An 18,083-nucleotide genomic window follows, 5' to 3' on the forward strand; every position below is an offset into this window, starting at 1 on the left:
TTTGTTTCTCTCTTTCTTTCAGAATACTGCTTTCTCCAGGATATCATGAAATTAATGTGCACATATGACCTCTAGCAGACAGCATGGAGATGAGCAGGACCATTCCAATGTTGCGCATGCTCAGACTTACATCCCAAGGCAGAATGGCAGGGGTAAGTGGGCTCCAGAGGTAAAAGTTTGACGATGATGTATTTGTGGTGACTACACACAGCATTTAATTGCCATTGAATGACTCTGCAAAAACTGACACTGAAACCGGCAGCTAATTTTAAAATACACTAATTACATAAGCGGCTGACAAAAAGAATTCACACTAACGAGCAAGAAAAACAAAGACTGAACATTTTGATGGATTTTTTTTTCTTACCTTAAGTTCATAAAATATTCATTAACCCTCATACCTACCTCCCAGTGCCCATTACTAATACCAAAAGGTGCAAACACATTTGCATAACTGAGACACACCGTAATTCATACAGGTGATATTAAGTAGAAATAAAAGAGTGTAATACCTTTACTTTTACCTATTGATTTGATGAAATGGTTCCATGAAGAAAGGGTTTCCATACAAAGAGAATAAAGAGGAGAGAAACAACAATAAGAATTATGAATATATGCAAATGCACTACCCTTTGAAAATTAATCAAGAAAGCATAAATAAGGGCTTGTAAACAAATGGAAATACAACCAGTAAATGTTGACAATCCTGCCTTGTTTTAAAAAGGCAGTGCATGCAAGGAAATTGGAAAGCCCATGCTCGCTTTAAAATATTACACAAAGAGGAGATACATAATGACTGCAGGTAAAAGAAGTATTGATTCTGTGGAGCACTAGACTCAGCATTCTAGAAGCCAGAAGCCAAAGATGTCTGCATGTTCCCAAACTGCCATGCATGGGTGAAAAATGGACTCTTTTTGGTACACGAGGTTAAACTGGATATCCTCCTTCAAATAATTGGTGATAGTTCTTGGTTTTTCTTTACTATAGCTACCCTTAAAATTGCAGATGCTGATAAATGTACAGAAGTTCTCAATCACAAGTCCATCCATACGTCTCATTTATTTTCAGATATTACAGTGCAAAGAATGAACAAAACCAAACACAAAAAAAGTCAAAGGAGCAAACCAAAAAAATCAAACCGACACATAAAGAGAATAACACATGGAAAAAAAGAAACGTGAACAAAAGTATGTGTTTCATTGGCAGCCAGATAATTTGCAAGCATTTCCCCATCCTTTGCAGTGATGGTGTGAAAGCAGCTACAAAACAAGAAGACACTGAAAGCAGAGTGGAAAAGGAACAGAGCCCATACCTTGGTCGCCCATCATCAGGTGCGCCAGACCTTGAAGGGAAACAAGAGCACAGTCAGCAATAAACAAGGGAGCACGGGGAGGCAGGGTTGTCAGGGTGACAAAAATGTTCAGTGACAGACATCTTGTTTCCTACGAGGCATGTCTGTACCACAGAAGCAAATCAAAAAGCATTCTTTCAACCCCTGGTTGGAATGCTTTGGGGCAAAGAGTTACAGAACTGTAGTTTAAACACTGGCATATGCTGCACTGTGTATTTCTTCTATGCATCGGTTGGAACAAGGAAGAGCAGAAAGAAGAGCATCGCTTAAAATCCAGCCAATCCCTTAGATAGCGCATCTGCCCTTCACGCCCCGGGAGTAGACTGTTTTGAACACCGCCTCCACAGGGCTTGTCGGTCTTCGGTGATGCAATTATAGTTGTAACAACCCAAAGGAATACCTAAAATATGGGCTGGGTCTGATCTTTTTCCCCTCATCAGAAAATGAAAACTTTCATAATTAAACAAAAATTAAAAAAAAAATCTTAGTCACACTGAAATGATAATGAAGAAATGTCTCCTTGTCTGACACATGTGGCAACTAACTAAGCTTGTTCATACACAAAGGTCACCAGGCATGCAGCTGTAAAGTTAGAATTTACTATTAAGAAACCATGCAGCAGCTTTAGATAGGCTCATTTAGCTTTCCATGGAGAACAAAACTATCTATCGTTTTACGTAAACACAACTTAAATACTAAACTATGAGTTAATGTAAGTGATATACAGATGCATATAAGAAACAACTTCATTAAGGATGTTTTCTGAAAGAATATTGAATTCCTTTTTAAATTATGGAAATTATTTATTACCTATTATCTGACAATTAACTTTAGATAAAGAATACTACTAATATTCTTTTAAAATATATATTTACTACCCAAGAAGATATTTTTTAATTATCTAGGCTTAATTCCTAGTTTTTATTCTAAATTCAAGAGTAAAGCTACTCTCCAATTCATATATATTAAAAAACATGGGGAAATGTTACAGCAGTAGAGTATACATACAATTTCTCTAAAATTTATATTTCCTTTCCTTGTGTTATTTCAAATATATTTGAGACTTTACTTGAGATATATCACATTATGCATTACTTACATCATTATTTAAATCAGTGCTATTTCCTTAAATTTTGTGGATATTAAACATTCATTGGAGCATATACAATTAAAATAATCATATAATTACATGAAAATTACTAAACATAGTAAAATTTCTGTAATCCAGCCTCTTTTTGCATTTTTCTAAGTGATTTTAACAAGAAAATATAATCACACAGACAGATTAAAAAGTTTATGATCAGTTGGTGATTCCTGATTATTTTATATACCTAGAAATAGTGGCTTATCTGTTTAAGTGATGTAATTGTTTCATTTAATTTCACTTTTAAAACTACTATACCTATTTACTAATAACAGCTTATAACATTGGGTAGACTAAATCAGAGAATTATCCCTGTATCAGATCTAACTTTTACAAAATATATTAGCCAGCTCTAATGGTTTTTAATTAATAGATTTCTAATGCATTCACATTCCTCATGCTAGATTTGCTACTTCTAAGGGAACTCCACTATTTACCAAAGTTAATTTTATAAATAGGTATATTAAAAGTATGATTAAGTAAACTTATTACAATAGTTATGGACTACTTTCTGAAATTTTTGTCAAAAATTTTCATGGGATGATTGTGTGTAGGGAGAGAGGCATTCATGCTTATTCAGCTGGAATGCAATTGGATTTAGGGAGAAAAGGACGAAAACGTGAAACTTTACAGTATGATGAAGGAAATGCAAAAGAAGTTTAAAAAATTACTGAGAAAAGCTTTCAATCTTAATTAACATGCGCAATATAAATGAGACCGTCATTTATATTGACGGGTCAGGTCTACATGGTAATATCATTTTTATCAGGTGCATGCTCACACTCTATTGCAACTATAGTAGAGAAAAACAGAAGCCTTATATGAGCCAACACTTGAGGAAATAATCATGGAGGATTTCTTTTGAAGTTTTAATCTCTTACTTAAACAATAAAACAGACATGTTTAGCAACTAAGCAACTGTACTCTACATGAATGAATCACAACAATATGCTGTATCTTGCTACTGATCAATTTCATATTACTGTGAATTGTTCTTTATATGAAACATCAAATCTTAGTAACTTTATTATTTATCTATAATATTTGATGAGGACTTTTGTTCTAAAACAAATGTTTATTATTTTTACAAAATGGTTTTATTTCAAAATATCGCAGCAAAATGAAATATGCTAAATGTTTGCCTCTGACGTGTAGATATTGGTAAACTGCTTATGCAAAAACTTTTAATTTGATAGAACTCCGTCTTCCTTTCTAGAATTCTAAGTTCTACCTAGTTCTTTTTTGCATTTTTATAATGAAGAGATTTGTTTGACAGCACACTGACAACTGCATTTAAGTTCTTTAAAAGTAGAATGTTGAAATATGTTGAATTTCTTGGGTTCTATAGAAAAATACATATACCTTTGTAAAAACTTCTTGAGAAATAATTTTTTAAAAACTTGAATAAATCTTGTAGTTTTACTTAATAGAAACAGACTATTACAAACATACTTACCCATCAATCATGGAGGGGTGCTATATGCTTTCATTTCCACTGGCCAAAGGCTTATTTTTTAATTTAAATATATGTCTCTTATAGTCTGTACTTTATTCTGTGTTTTTATAAATCAAATCATTTAAACTAAACCAATGGGCTTGAGATGATGTGATGCCAAACAATTTCAAAAGAAAAAAAATCATTTTGATCAAGAAGAAAAAAAAAATGGAGAAAGGATCATGCACTATGTTCTGAAACTACAAATAAATAATTTCTCATTTAATAGTTTAAAAATGGGATTGTATTATTTTTCCATACAGAACACTGCAAAGAAGTATTCTCACATGGGGTGCTGATATCCATCAAGGACTGGCATTAAGGGTGAGGAGTTTCACATACGCGGGCGGGTGCCAGGAGTACAGGGTCTGAGTGTTCTGTATGAAAAGTGATGCACAATCCACACATCCACAAATGCTCAAAAAGATGTTCCACTTACCGTCGACATTCGAGATGGACTCTGTTAATGCTAAGAATTAAAAGGCAAATGAGAGTTGAAAAAAAAAAGAGTAAAAAGCACCCACCTTCCACATTGTTGTCTTCTGAAAGCACATGACAAAGAGGGAGAAAAAAAGGAAAAAACATTCATTAAGCAGCATGCAGACTGGAACTTGCCTTTGCATGTCTTCCTCATGCAAGGCACCAACACAACATGCAGTGCTCCATGGCTACCATCCAAAGGGGAAAACAAAACCATGGGAAGCGGGTTCTCTCCCCCTGGCAGCATTTAAACACTATGACCAGATTTCAGTGTTACTGGTACTTCCTGAACATGGAGTTTTAAAGTCTTACACTGCCTGGGTAAAGCAAACATTCTTCCATGTTGCTGGCATGGTTTTTCTGGGCAATAACCTTTAAAGCTTTTTTTTATTTTTATTATATACCATTCTTAAAGATTCCACTTCTAAATTCTGATTTGGACTTCGATGAAAATAAACAAACATGAAGTCTCATTTAGAGATATTCCAGTTCTACTAAATATTTAATCAATTTTCTATCATGGCCTTTAAGTATTTCTAATACTTCACGTTTTCTCCTTAAAGAAACAGAGCATACATATGCAACAAAAGCCTACAATTTATTTGACTTATTTATTGTGTTCATGTTTTATGGCAAATGATGATATTTTATTGTAACTACGAAAACGCTAACTTTTAAATGTTAAGTGGAAAAAATAATCATTGCAAGAGAAGTCCGTTTGGCAATGTCCATTAGGCAAAGTTTATCAAGATTTATTTACTTTGTATTTCTGTTTAGGGTGTGAATATGAACAGAGTTAAAATAAAGATAATATTTGATAAACTTTTCCTTATATTTCTATATATCTATATAATATTTACATATTTCATATATTTACTTAAATAAATTTCCACCTATGGATAATCAAATTTGTATGTATTTCTACAATTAATCAATATAAGTGAATAGGATTTAAACTATTATTAGTATGCACTAAAGAATTTATGAACTATTTGAGACACAGGCTTTGGTATCCAAGTAGGAAATGTAAGGGAAAACTGTTTTATGCGACTAGAGATAGAAAAAGTTTTCAATAGCAATCAAATTTTTTTCCAATAATAAAGTATAACTATGTTGAAATTCCTTGTCTCATTCTTAAATTTCATTTTATTAGCTATACTTTTTTTAAAGTGCTCATTTGATTAAAAGTGTTTTATAAAGAACAATAGTAAGTGTAAAAATAAGAGAAATACAACTAAAAATAAAACTCATTTTATGTCTCAACAAATAACATTTTAATGATTAAAGTCATTAATGATTTAAAAATCATCAATTTTGTTTAAATTGTATAGATGGAAACTGAAATGTAAACAGAGGCACATTACTCATATGTCTTAATATATATTAGAAATAGCTAAGTGGAGAAATGTGGACAATAACATCTATACAAAATATGTGCTTTGTCATAGTTGATTTTTAAAAGACATTTAAAAAATGATTGACATACTGGGTGGGTTTGGTTTCCAATCTACCAAATAAGAAATTAGACTGAGTATGTTACTTTTCAATGGCAACTCAGATGTGACACGAACACAAATATCAATATTAAAGTATTATTTTATTGATTTTAATGGGAAAATCATACAAAGATCTGGATTCTTTCAATATTTAAAATACAGTTTGATTTTATACTAACTAACTGCCCTTGAAATTCTATTCTGCATTTAAGGTGGTTATTTTAATAAGACTATTTAATATGGAGAATAATAACAAAACTAGGGAGCTTAAGAGAGTTAAGCACTGGGAAGGTCTATCAATTACTACAGCACTATTTATAATTTCTGTAAACAAAAAGTTGGCAAGTATGGTGGTGAGTAGATTTTGGTTAAGTGCTGCATGAAAATCTAATACGAAAATAAAATAAATAAATGAAGCAGGCCCAGGCTTGACACCAATTTGGAAGATGTGCTAAATAGGACACCAGGGAAGGAAGTTCTGCTAATAAAATAAAGGTCACTAATTTGCTCCCAGAAAGTAAATTCATTTCACTGTTAAGTAAGGCCCAGGACCACTGTTGATGCAGCTAACCCCACCCCACATTCAAGCATTTTTCTGAGATCTTTTTCTGAAGGAAAACAAAGGCTGACTAATGGAGCTCTTTCTATGCAAATCCAAGTCATGCCCAGTGTTTTAGTAAATCCTGACTTGACCAAGTTCAGAAAAAGGTTCTATATCAGAAGACTTGAATTAAAAATAAAAAAAATTAAAGTACTAGAGTAAAAGGAGGGACAAAATATTAACTTTTAATAAAAAGTAAAACTGGCTTAGGACATGCTTCCCCTAAGTCTCCATATATTTCCAGATTCTGTCATAGGATAAAAACAAAAAAACAAAACAAACAAACAACAGCAAAAACACCTCCTTATCTTTACCAGGTTCTTTCTATTCTATGCCTTTAGTATCCATTTACTAGGAGTTCATTTGTCTGTTAACCTAAAGATGATCCCATATTATTTCAGAATTTGGAAGCAGTGATAAATGGTGGTAGCTCTTGGTGTTTATAATCATTCTCCAAGTATTTTTCCTTTTCTCTTTCTTCTCTATTTGGCTTTTGGACTAAACAAAGAATATCTATTTTAAAAGAATCGTTTTCCTGATCACTTCAACTTTTGTTTTCTCTGTGTATCCTTGTGCAACCAAATACTATTTTGTTTTGTTTTTATTTTTGCAGCAACACAGAGAGATGATGAAATTGGCATGCCACGATGTAAAGATAACCTAGTGTAACGTAGAAAGCAGTCCATCCGGCCTTACCTGTGGGGAAAAGCTCAGGTTTGCAGAAAACCCTGGCTTCTTAATTCTGCTCACCTAATGCTGCTGTGTGCAAGAAGTGAGTCTCTTAATAAACAACGTTACTAAAAAGATCACACTCTTTTCTTTCTTTTAATTGTGAAGAAAAAAAAGTGAATACAAAACCAGGAAAAAGATACCTTAAGTTTACTTTTCTCTCAGATAAGACATTCTTCTTTCACAAAGACGGGAATTAGGCACATCCATCATGTTGTGAATGATGGCGGTGTGCTGACATGAGGGGAAGCTGCAGACTGTTAAATTGTATGCTTTTAAATTACTTCCAAAGAGCATCTCCATAAAAATGTTTCCTTTCGCCCCCAGCCTATAAGAATGCAAGGGCAGTTCTTTAATTTATCATGTCAGCGTTCTTTGGACATAATCTTAATTACATATATAGAAAAGAGAAACGAGTAAGAAAACAAATGTGCTTGTTTCAATACAAAGGGAGTGAAAATGCAATCATGAACAGTGGGTAAATTAAAAAATGTGAGTATAATATCCCACATTGCTCCTTTTTTGTATAATCAGTGTTTAAGTTTAGCTATATAAGAAAGTTCATCTAAATGTACAAGCGGTAGTCAACTTATGTGCTATAGTTTACGTGTTAAAAACAGCCGAAAGAAGTTGGTCTCCTCTTGGGCTTTCCTTCTCTTCTTAGGTTTCCTCCCTTCTCTGCTAGTTGCCTTCATTTTCCTGGCCTCTTCCTCTCCTCCGACAAAAAATGCCACAACAGCAGGTGGCTTCCCTCCCAGACCCATGCCACCCACGGTGGAGTGCATATAGCGAAACTGGTGGTGGTACTAGCCAGCAGAAAGGATGCAGAATAGGATTCTATTTCCTTCTTTCCTACACTGGGCTGGCCAGCTTCTATCTTTGCCTGCCTAGCCCTTCACATTACGTTTCAAGACATAAGCCAGCCCTTATTTTGGAGATGAAATGCCAGCGTGGCAGAGTCTGGTTCCCACGGAAGCACAGGATGCAGCTTTGTTTTATTTATTTTTCTTTTGGTGTCAGCAAGTGAAAGCCTTTGGAAAACCTCAATGGCCTAGGCAGGCTTTGAGGATGGGAATGTAGAGGAATCATTGAGGCTGTGGATTTGTACAGCCGTCAGCTGGAGGAAGAGAACGGCTGGCCAGAGCCAGGAGAAGGTTCAACAGAAAATGCAGCACAAAAGGTCCATCATGGAGACCTCAGGAAAGGAATAGCTACTTTCTTCCTCTCTCCACTGCTCAGGAGTGAAAGGAGTGTTATCACTAAAACAGCTTGCAGCAGAAGAGATACTCCTGACACCACAGTTGGAACTAAAAAAAAAAAAAAAAAAACTAAAAAAAACCCACTTCCCTCGGTACATCAGGGGCAATGCCTGACTATATTTGGTACAATACTATGAAGCAAGTATATTACAGAATTAACTAGAGGCCCAATGCACAAACATCGTGCAAGAGTAGACTTTCTTTCCCTCGGCTGCCAGCTCTGGCTTCCCTCTGGCACCCAGGACCCGGCTTCCCTCCTGCTTCATCGGAAAGGTTGTCCAGAAAGATGTCTGGGCAAATTAGCATATTATGCTTTTATTGTTATAGATAAGTCCTTTGTGTAGTGGTTTAAGAAGTTTACCTTGCCTCGCAGTGTCGTTTCCATGGGAATCTATAATAAGGATTTCAACTTATGAATTCAAAGAGCTTTTGGAATAAATAGCACTTTCGTAAGTTGGAGACTGCCTGTGTTCCTGCTTCACCCAGGAGCCAGTGTTGTTACAAAGAAGTTGATGGTATTTGATTCAAAACACTCCATCTTGTTAACAGAGAAAAGGAGGGAGGGAAGAAGGGCAGGCGGGCTGATTCTCATGGCTGATTCTCAGTGTTTTAGCTGTGCAGTGGACCTGATGGCATTAAATAGTTACTCAACAACATATTGAAATATATATGAAGTGGCCCACATAAACTATATTGTATACAATTTTAAACTTTCTTTTCATGAGGAGCTGTCCTGAGGTCTTTTTCTTGGCTTTTATAGCCTCCATTGTTACCTACATCTAATTTGAGAGGTGATAGTTATATATTCATTTCAATGGCTGGACTTAGGACGATTCCACTTAACATGGACATAAAAATTGTGACAATCACAGCTTACACTGTGTCACTTAAAAAAAAAATTGAGAGAGGAAGTGAGAGGGAGAAAGAGAAACATCCATATGAGAGCAAAACATCACTTAGCTGCCTCCTGCACTTCCCCTATTGTGGATTGAGTCTGAAACCCAGGCATATGCCCTGAATGGGAATCGAACCAGCAATCTTTCATTTCTTAGGATGATGGCCAACCAGCGGAGACATACTGGCCAGCGTTCATGTCACTTATTGCTATTGTTTTAATTGCTTACTGAGAAATAAACATTTCCTGACATGAAATTGACAAAAAATCATTAAGTAGTGTGTTAACATGTATTTTCCCACCCATGTTCAATCTCTATAACACAATTCTCCAAAGAAAGCCAATTCAGTTGAGTAAGCTTCCTCTCTAAGAGTCTGAAGTCATCATAATTTAGAAAATAGATCAGGAAAGCTCTTTGACTACAGTTGGGAGAATAAATGTAAAATAAATAGGACACATTCTCCTATGTGTTTTACCGAAAGAGAATATTACAAATGTATCCTATGTTCTCCAACATTAAGATGTAGAGCAGAGATTTTTAAAATATATATTTATATTTATTGATTTCAAAGAGGAAGGGTGAGGAAGAGAGAGATAAAAACATCAGTGATGAGAGAGAATCACCGATCAGTTATCTCCTGCATGGTCCCTATTGGTGAACAAGTTGGCCATCTGGGCATGTGCCATGACCTGGAATCAAATTGTGATCTCCTGATTCATAGGTTGATGCTCAACCACTGAGATACTGTTTTGGCCACAGATTTGTTTTTAATTTTCAAATACATTTGATTTTAGAAATCTATATTTAGAATCTCAAATCAGTCCAAAACAAACTTATTTAGTTGTTCTGAAAAAAACAACAGCACATTTTGTCATTAAATTAGGGGATGTTGTGAGAAATATAACCAAGTAAAACATATTGTAAAAAGAAGAACTAAATTTAGAGTCTAACAAATTAGATTTGTGTTACTGAACAGAAAATAGTTCATAAAACGTAAAAATTGACCTGCCAATTATATATATTTACTAGATGCCTGGTGCACGGATTCATGTACTGGTGGGGTCCCTCTGCCTGGCCGGTGGGGATTGGGCCAAAACTGGCAGTCTGACATCCCCTGAGGGGTCTCTGAGTGTGAGAGGGCACTCTGCAAAGCTGCTGTTGCTTGGCAGCTCCTGTATTGAGCATCTGCCCCTGGTGGTCAGTGTGCATCATAGCTACCGGCCAGTCAGCCAGTCACTTTGGCATATATATAAAAAAGTGAAATCAAAATTTTATTTCAAAATACAAACTATTTCATCTTATCTTTAATTTGACAGAAACTTTGCATACGTAAGAAAAAGTCTATAAGAAAAAAATGCATTAAATATTAAAAGGATCTTTCAGCTCTCAGATCTTTTTATTTCTCATTTTCTTTAGTGTTTAAAATTCAATATATTTACATATATTTATAATTTATAGTTAATTTAATTTAAAGATTTATAGAAGTCACTAAAATTATTTTGAAGAAAATGCAGTTTTTGTTTTTTAACTCTTTTTAGGTTTTATTTTGCTTAGTAAATTAGATATTATGTTAAAATTTTTCAGAAAGCTCTCAGGTTGACTAAAATGTCATCCTAATGAACCAACTAGTAATCTTCTAAAGTTCAGGATATTTCAATATGAGAAAGATTGTCAGAAATAATTTGTTGGCTTCTCCAAAGACTGAAATCCTTTATTCCAATAACACCCGAGATTGAAACATATGAAATTACCATTTTAAGATAAAGATTGTTTAAGTATTAATAATTCAATATGGTTAAAGTTAATATTGCGAGTTTATGGTTTTTCTAGAAACTGTGCTATTCTTTGCCACCTAAATATAATGCAATAGTATCAAGTTAACCCAAAGTTTTATTTCATTCATTAGAATCAATCATTGGAAAGCAAAATATAATCAGAGTGAATGAAATTTTCATAACATATTTTATAAAATGTTACAATGATCTCAAGTAACTTGTTCCAAATGATCAAGAGAAACTGTACTTTAAAAAAAATACTATAACTTGTGTAGTCTCACCACTTAAAATATACTTTCATGGCCAATAAGCATGGCTCAATGGTTGAAGCATTGACCTATGAACCAGGAGGTCATGGTTTGATTCCCAGTCAGGATACATGCCCAGGTTATGGGCTTGATCCCCAGTGGGGGAAGGGGGGAGTGCAGGATGCAGCGAATCAATGGTTCTCTTCCATCATTGATGCTGCTATCTCTCTCTCCCTAATAAATCAAAATATTTTTTAAAAAATTATTTCATGAGTGCTATCTATCTATCTATCTATCTATCTATTCTCATCCAAGGATATTTTTCCAATGATTTTTTAGAAAGAAACATCAATGAGAGAGAGGGGCACATGAACTGTTTGCCTCCTGCTCCTGCCCTGACTAGGGCGAGGGATCAAACTTGCAACCAGGCACATGCCATGCCCTTGACCAGGAATGGAATCTGCGACCCTTCAGTGCATAAGCCGATGCTCTATGTCCTGAGCCACACCATTATATAATCTTCGTTATTTCATCAGTTAAGTCACCTTAGGTTCCTTGCCAAAGATACCCAGATAGAAACTAGAAGAGTGCACAAAAAGTATTTCTAAGGCTCTGTCCAAGTCTGTGTAGATTTGTAAGATAGTTTAAAAAATATTAACATGAAGGATTTGGACAATATAGGGTAATGCTGGAGTGACTACCAAGGCTGTGTTATACTTCTGCAACTACTGTTAAAATGTGCCTACTCTTACTTTTTATAAGGTAACCTAATAAAAGAATAAGAAGACTCTATATATGATTCTTGATTCTGTGGCAAGAAGGCACAAATCTTTTAATTGCATGTATAAGTTGATTCTATAAAGTCAAAGAAAAGTCAATAGTTTCTTTTATTGAAGAAAAATACCTCAACACTCTTCTTCCCTGTAGCATTATAATAAATTATTTCCAAGGAAAAAAGTTTATAAAATCTTTGCCTTACTTTAACAGTATAAAAGCAGGTGCAGGCTAGTGAATGCATTTACCGGTGGGCATTCTAACCGCTAGAAATAAAAGGGAGAATTATTCCGCAAATTTATTGCTCTTTAAAATTTAAAGGAAAGTATTCATTTCATTCACAGCACATTAAATTTTGTTTCCTTCTAAAATATCTGAAACAAAAAGGCACTTTCATTGCAAGTCAAATATTTGAAAGGTTAGGCAATATAACATGAATTTGCCACATAAAATGTATTTGCCTTTTTATTTTAGTCATAAAATGAAAATCTGATGAAAACATTATTTTTATTCTTTTTACATACTTGCTGTATAGTGAATCTCCTGGGAACTAAGCAACAAGTTCTAATCTTCTAAAATCTGAACAAATAAAAAAAAAGTAGAAAGAAAAACTAAATACAATGTTTAACTCGTTTTCTTTTTCAAAAGTTTTATGTTATAGGCTAAGCAAAAAATAGTCTGTTCATAGGTACAAGCAATTCTTTATCTTTGAAGATTTCATATGTATAAATGTCTGGGCTAATGACTAGTACTTAATTAGGCCCATAGAAATGCAAACCCATGTTGAGGAGGGAGCCATGAGCTTGAATAATCTCAGCTTTATCTGTCCCAATTTACTGATTAATAAAATCAAATCACCACAAAACAAACTTTTAAGGTAACCTTATAATTCCCCATCTTATTTTTCCTGAAATGGTAGAAAAACATACTGAAAGATAAAGAGAAATTTCTTTTTTTGACCCTTAAAAAGCATACTGAAATGTTAAGGCCATCATTCACAGGGATTCATTTTATTTTAAAATAATGGAATAACATGACTATGATGCAACTATTTCTTGACATTTGTGTAAACTGGTTTCTGATTACAGAAAGTATGCATTCTTTCCCCCTCAAAAAACTTTCATGCTAAAGATTTAAACTTCAAAATAATCTCATCAAGTTAAAATGTATTATGTATTGCTTTGGAATCATGGCTATACAAAGATACTGTGACTACATCAATTCATGAACTTCATCCCAAACATCAAAACCAGCATGTGTGTCATATCTTCACACACGCACGCGCGCGCGCGCACACACACACACACACACACACACACACACACACACACGGCCATTCAGTACTTAACTTTAATGAACAAACTTAAACTTAGGTATTTTTCTCAATAAAAGGTATTGTCTTCTCCAAAATTAACATGATAGAATAGGAAAACTATTTACAACAAATTCTTTGATAATGTAATCAACAGCAGCATAACTACAGTTGATCTTTGAACAAGGGTTTGAACTATATTTTTTAGTAAGTACTGTACATTTATTTTATATTATGATTTTCTAAGTAGCATATTTTTCTAGTTTACTTTATTATAGAAATACAGTATATGATACACATAATATATTACACAATATATTAATTGACTATGTTATACCAGATTTTGACTGAATGGTGGGGTGGCGCCCCAAGCCCCACATTGTTCAAGGGTCAACTGTAATTCTTTCCTTCAAAAATATTTATCTAGTGATAATAAGTATTGAGAAAATTATAAACTTCTCTTTATCTTTCCCTTTCTCATTTAATTGTATGCCTGTCCTGATTAGAAAAGAAGCATTTCTAACTGCACTAATATATTTGCCAAAAGATACTTTTGAAATTAAATGTTAATTGAAATAAATTACAAGAGAATAAAATTTAAAAAGTATTTCCTCAGTCGCACTTGCCAAATTCCACATTCTGAATAGCCACACATGGCCACTGGCTACCAGACTGGATATCACCAATTAAAACCATTTCCATCATCCCAGAAAGTCCTATTGGGCAGTAGTACTCTTTAAACAAATAATCACTTCTCTGGCTATCTCTTTTACTATAAAGCAGTTTCTCTAATGTTACTTTTATTCATAAAGAAATAATTAAAATTCATCATGATATATTGAAAAGAAAAACCTAAGTTTAGATTAGATTTGGTTTGGCATTTGTGTGGTATGGAGGACTGTGTGATATTTCCATTTTAACTTTAAAATAAAAACAAAAATTGGGACAGAAACCTAGTAAAGATTTTGCTATTTTTATATTAAAATGTCTTTGAATAATTCAAACTCTGGTTCATTATTACTCTTTTCATCATCTGTTCTGCCCTTTAACCCTCACCAATAATGATGAGAAAATGTGAAATATGTTTTGGTTCTTAAATAAGTTAAATAAGCAATGTAATATAATTCTTACACTTTATTTCCCCCCACTTTTCTCAATATTGTCCCATTAGATCTTTGTAATAAATCTAATTTAATATTCTCTGTAATAGACTTTTTTAAGTTTATGATAATTTTTATACAATAGTTTAATAACAGCAGTTTTAAGATTAGTAAAAAGTACCTTCTGTCCTACAATCTCACACAATAAATTATCTTACACTATAATAAGTCAAAGATTTTCTTTCCTATAAAATAGACCTCTTATTAATACACTGTAGGTAAATAAACCAAATGGGCAAGTAAAAGGACTAACATTTCTGCAACACTGACATACAGCAGCAGAATAAATATGTCAGCTTATAGTTAATCCTATAAAAGACCAAGATCCTATTAAAAGACTATTAGTGCATGATAACAAATGCACCATTGGTAGGCAAATAATAACTGTGAGTGGGAAAAATAACCCTGATATGGAAGCATTAATGAACTAGTAAAAGAAAAAGGAAAAGTGGCAAAAAACACCTAGGAGATGAAATAATGGACTAAAAAGTTTCACATAACGAATAAATAAGGTACACAATAAAAATTTAGAATTGACCTGCTAAGTCTATTTTCAGTACTTAAAGAATGAAGAGCTGCTCCTAAAATTAAACATTATACCTTCATTACAGAAAAGTGCCCTTTTTCATGATTGGTTAGTGACATCCAATCTCCACTTTTAAAAAGTAATAAAAATGAGGCAATATAAGAATGGAAATAAAAATATATTTATATCTATAGCCTCAATACCATAATGAATAACAATTACTCCAGATATCCCAAGGAGTTGTTGAATGGTAAGTAGATTAATTATTGAGAAGGATAGATGATTTTGAAAGGGTACTGAGGTCATTGGATATCTTAGCCCAGCCTCCAGCACTGAAATTATTTGAAAGAAATTACACAACCATATGGATTCCTGCAAGAGAGGGAACTGACAGGACTGCTCCTGCCATGAAGACAAAAGAGAGACAGTCCAGAGATAGAAGATGCTGAAGACACCTTGACATACTAGCAGCTAGCAACTGTGTATCACTGAAGGATGCCCAGGACCAAACCAGAGACGGACCCGCATCAATACCATTTGTCCATCATCAAGAACTGAAATATCATTGCTGACATCTACACATAAGGAACTGTTTGACAATGAAATTGGGACTCAAAAGAACTGTTGGCCCAGAAAGAAACTCACTACAGACTGATTCATTTGCCTCTCAGGATAACCACTATGGCTGGTCTCATTTTCGGTTCTGTAAGTGTATTTCTTGTATCACGGGATCTCACACATCTAGGGGAAATAATAAACAACATAAACTGATGATCATAAATAGACCCAGACACAGGGAAACATCGATCAGATTTTCAAACTTCAGAGGGAATGTAGGAGAGGGTGGGGAAAAGGGGGGAGGGGGCGGGGAGATCAACCAAAGAACTTGTATGCATGCATATAAGCCTAACCAATGGTCATGGACAACAAGGGGGCTGAGGCATACGTGGGAAGGGGTTTGTGGTGGGGATGGGGGAATGAGGACAATTATGTGATACCATAATCAATACTAAATAAATAAATAAATAATAAAGAAATTATACAACATAACTGGATACTTATTTCCAAAGAAGTAATTATATGCTGCCAAACCAAAATCAGCATCCTGACTCAGTGCCTGTTATGGCTTGAATGTTTGTGTCTCCCTCAATTCATGCTTTGAAAGGTTACTTCCCAATATGATTAGGCATTAGAAAGTGGGGACTGTGAGAAGTAATTAGTATTAGAAGAGGTAATATGAATGGAACCCTCTTATTATTGCTCTTGTAAGAGTAATGAGTAAACTTGCTTCCCCTCTCAAGGAGTCTGCAGTCTTCAACCTGGAAGAGGGCTTTTGCCAGAATTTGATCATGATCTCAGCCTTCCATCCTCCAGGACTGTGAGAAATAAATATCTGGTTTTCATAAGCCATCCATTTTACCTGAACTAACACGGTACTATTTTGAATGTATTACTAGGAAAAACTCATTGTATGTAACACAAATATGCCACAAAAATTTAATAGATTTCTGTATTACAATAATGAGAAAAAACAAACAAACTGGTTGTACAATAGCTAACAAACACTATGTGGAATGGCTAATACCTCCTAACAAATGTAGCTCGTGGCAGTAACTGGTAGCCTAGAAAATGTGTATCGGATAGCTGTCTGAAGTAAATTACGTTCAAAATGTGCTACGTGGGAAGTAATATTCAACCCACAGGAAAAATATCATGGGAAAAAAGTAGAAAAGTTACTATTTTTTTAAATACTGAATAGACAGCTTCATTTTTTTCTCTTTAATTAATATGCTTCTCTTACAGTTGTATGGAAACTGTTCTGGATGGAGTTTGATGAGACAATGGATTAGATCATTTTAAAATGACCTACTAATATAAATTTAATCACTTTAAAATTTGTAAATATGTATGCAAATATTCAAAAAGAGGAAAATGATTTGAATGAATTGTCCAGGTCCACAAACATATTGAACCTGTCAGGAACTAGAAATTCTTAGAGAATCTCATCATTTCTCAATAATATTCAATACTTGAATGTTTCATTTCATTGGCCCTGAAGAAGGAATTGGAAAGGACAATGAGCCTAGAGTTGGGATACAAGAAGGCTCTGCCACCACAAATTTGATTTGGGAATTAGATACATTGTTTTAAATGTTTCTTCCATTTTTCATTTGCTAAATGTTTAACTTCTTCCACAGAGAGTCTGTGGCTCAAAGCAGTTAAAGACTTTAAAGCCACTCATTAAATAATAATGGATTGTAAAGCATTGTACAGATCACACCTGTTTAATGATGTTAGTTATGGCATTATTATAATTAATTGTAATTAATGCCTCCTTATAAAAACCGTATGTGAGCTACTAGCATGGTGTGTACATACAGAAATTGCTTAATACATGTGTTTTTATGAGTAATTAATTTCCTATCTTAAGTTCCTATATTGATCCTATGAAACCAGAAATAGGGAAGGAGTATAAGTAAATTTGTTTTCATAGGCAGAGTTTACTTCCCACAGTAAACTGACTTTAGTTATAGACTCACATCAAACTTTAACAACTGAAAACATTTTTATTTGGGCAAAGCTAATTGAAGAATTTTAGTATTAGTTTCTATTGAAATATCATTCTGAGGCAATTCAAGATTAATTGAGCATTCCCAAACTCATTTCTACATGGACTGTTGTTTCTCAAGTAGATCTGACAACGACGATGACGATGATGATGATGATGATGATGATGATGAAGACAGTGATGCAGCAGAATGAAACTATCTCTTAAATTAACAAACTCATTTGTGTGATCTTATTTCCTAATAATGAAGTCAAGATTACTTAAGAAG

The 18,083-nt window shown here is 33.9% G+C and overlaps 1 protein-coding gene across 28 annotated transcripts in view; it reads right to left on the reverse strand.

The window, feature by feature from the left end:
* The window catches only part of NRXN1 (neurexin 1), a 973,616-nt gene that overhangs the window by 863,697 nt on the left and 91,836 nt on the right, over positions 1 to 18,083 (reverse strand). For 16 of the 28 annotated variants that reach the window (XM_036435285.2, XM_036435291.2, XM_036435278.2 and 13 more), the window contains exons 2-4: positions 4,515 to 4,532; positions 1,313 to 1,342; positions 513 to 524 (exon numbers count right to left, since the gene is read on the reverse strand). The exons of 5 other annotated variants lie outside the window; for them this stretch is intronic. In XM_036435285.2, coding sequence (XP_036291178.1) covers positions 513 to 524; positions 1,313 to 1,342; positions 4,515 to 4,532 — 60 coding nt within the window. The remainder of the gene's footprint in view (positions 1 to 512; positions 525 to 1,312; positions 1,343 to 4,514; positions 4,533 to 18,083) is intronic. 7 more of the 28 variants (XM_045580725.1, XM_045580730.1, XM_045580728.1 and 4 more) reach the window with 3 other exon arrangements.

The sequence above is a fragment of the Pipistrellus kuhlii genome, unplaced genomic scaffold, assembly GCF_014108245.1.
Source record: "Pipistrellus kuhlii isolate mPipKuh1 unplaced genomic scaffold, mPipKuh1.p scaffold_m20_p_13, whole genome shotgun sequence".
Lineage (NCBI taxonomy): Eukaryota > Metazoa > Chordata > Mammalia > Chiroptera > Vespertilionidae > Pipistrellus > Pipistrellus kuhlii.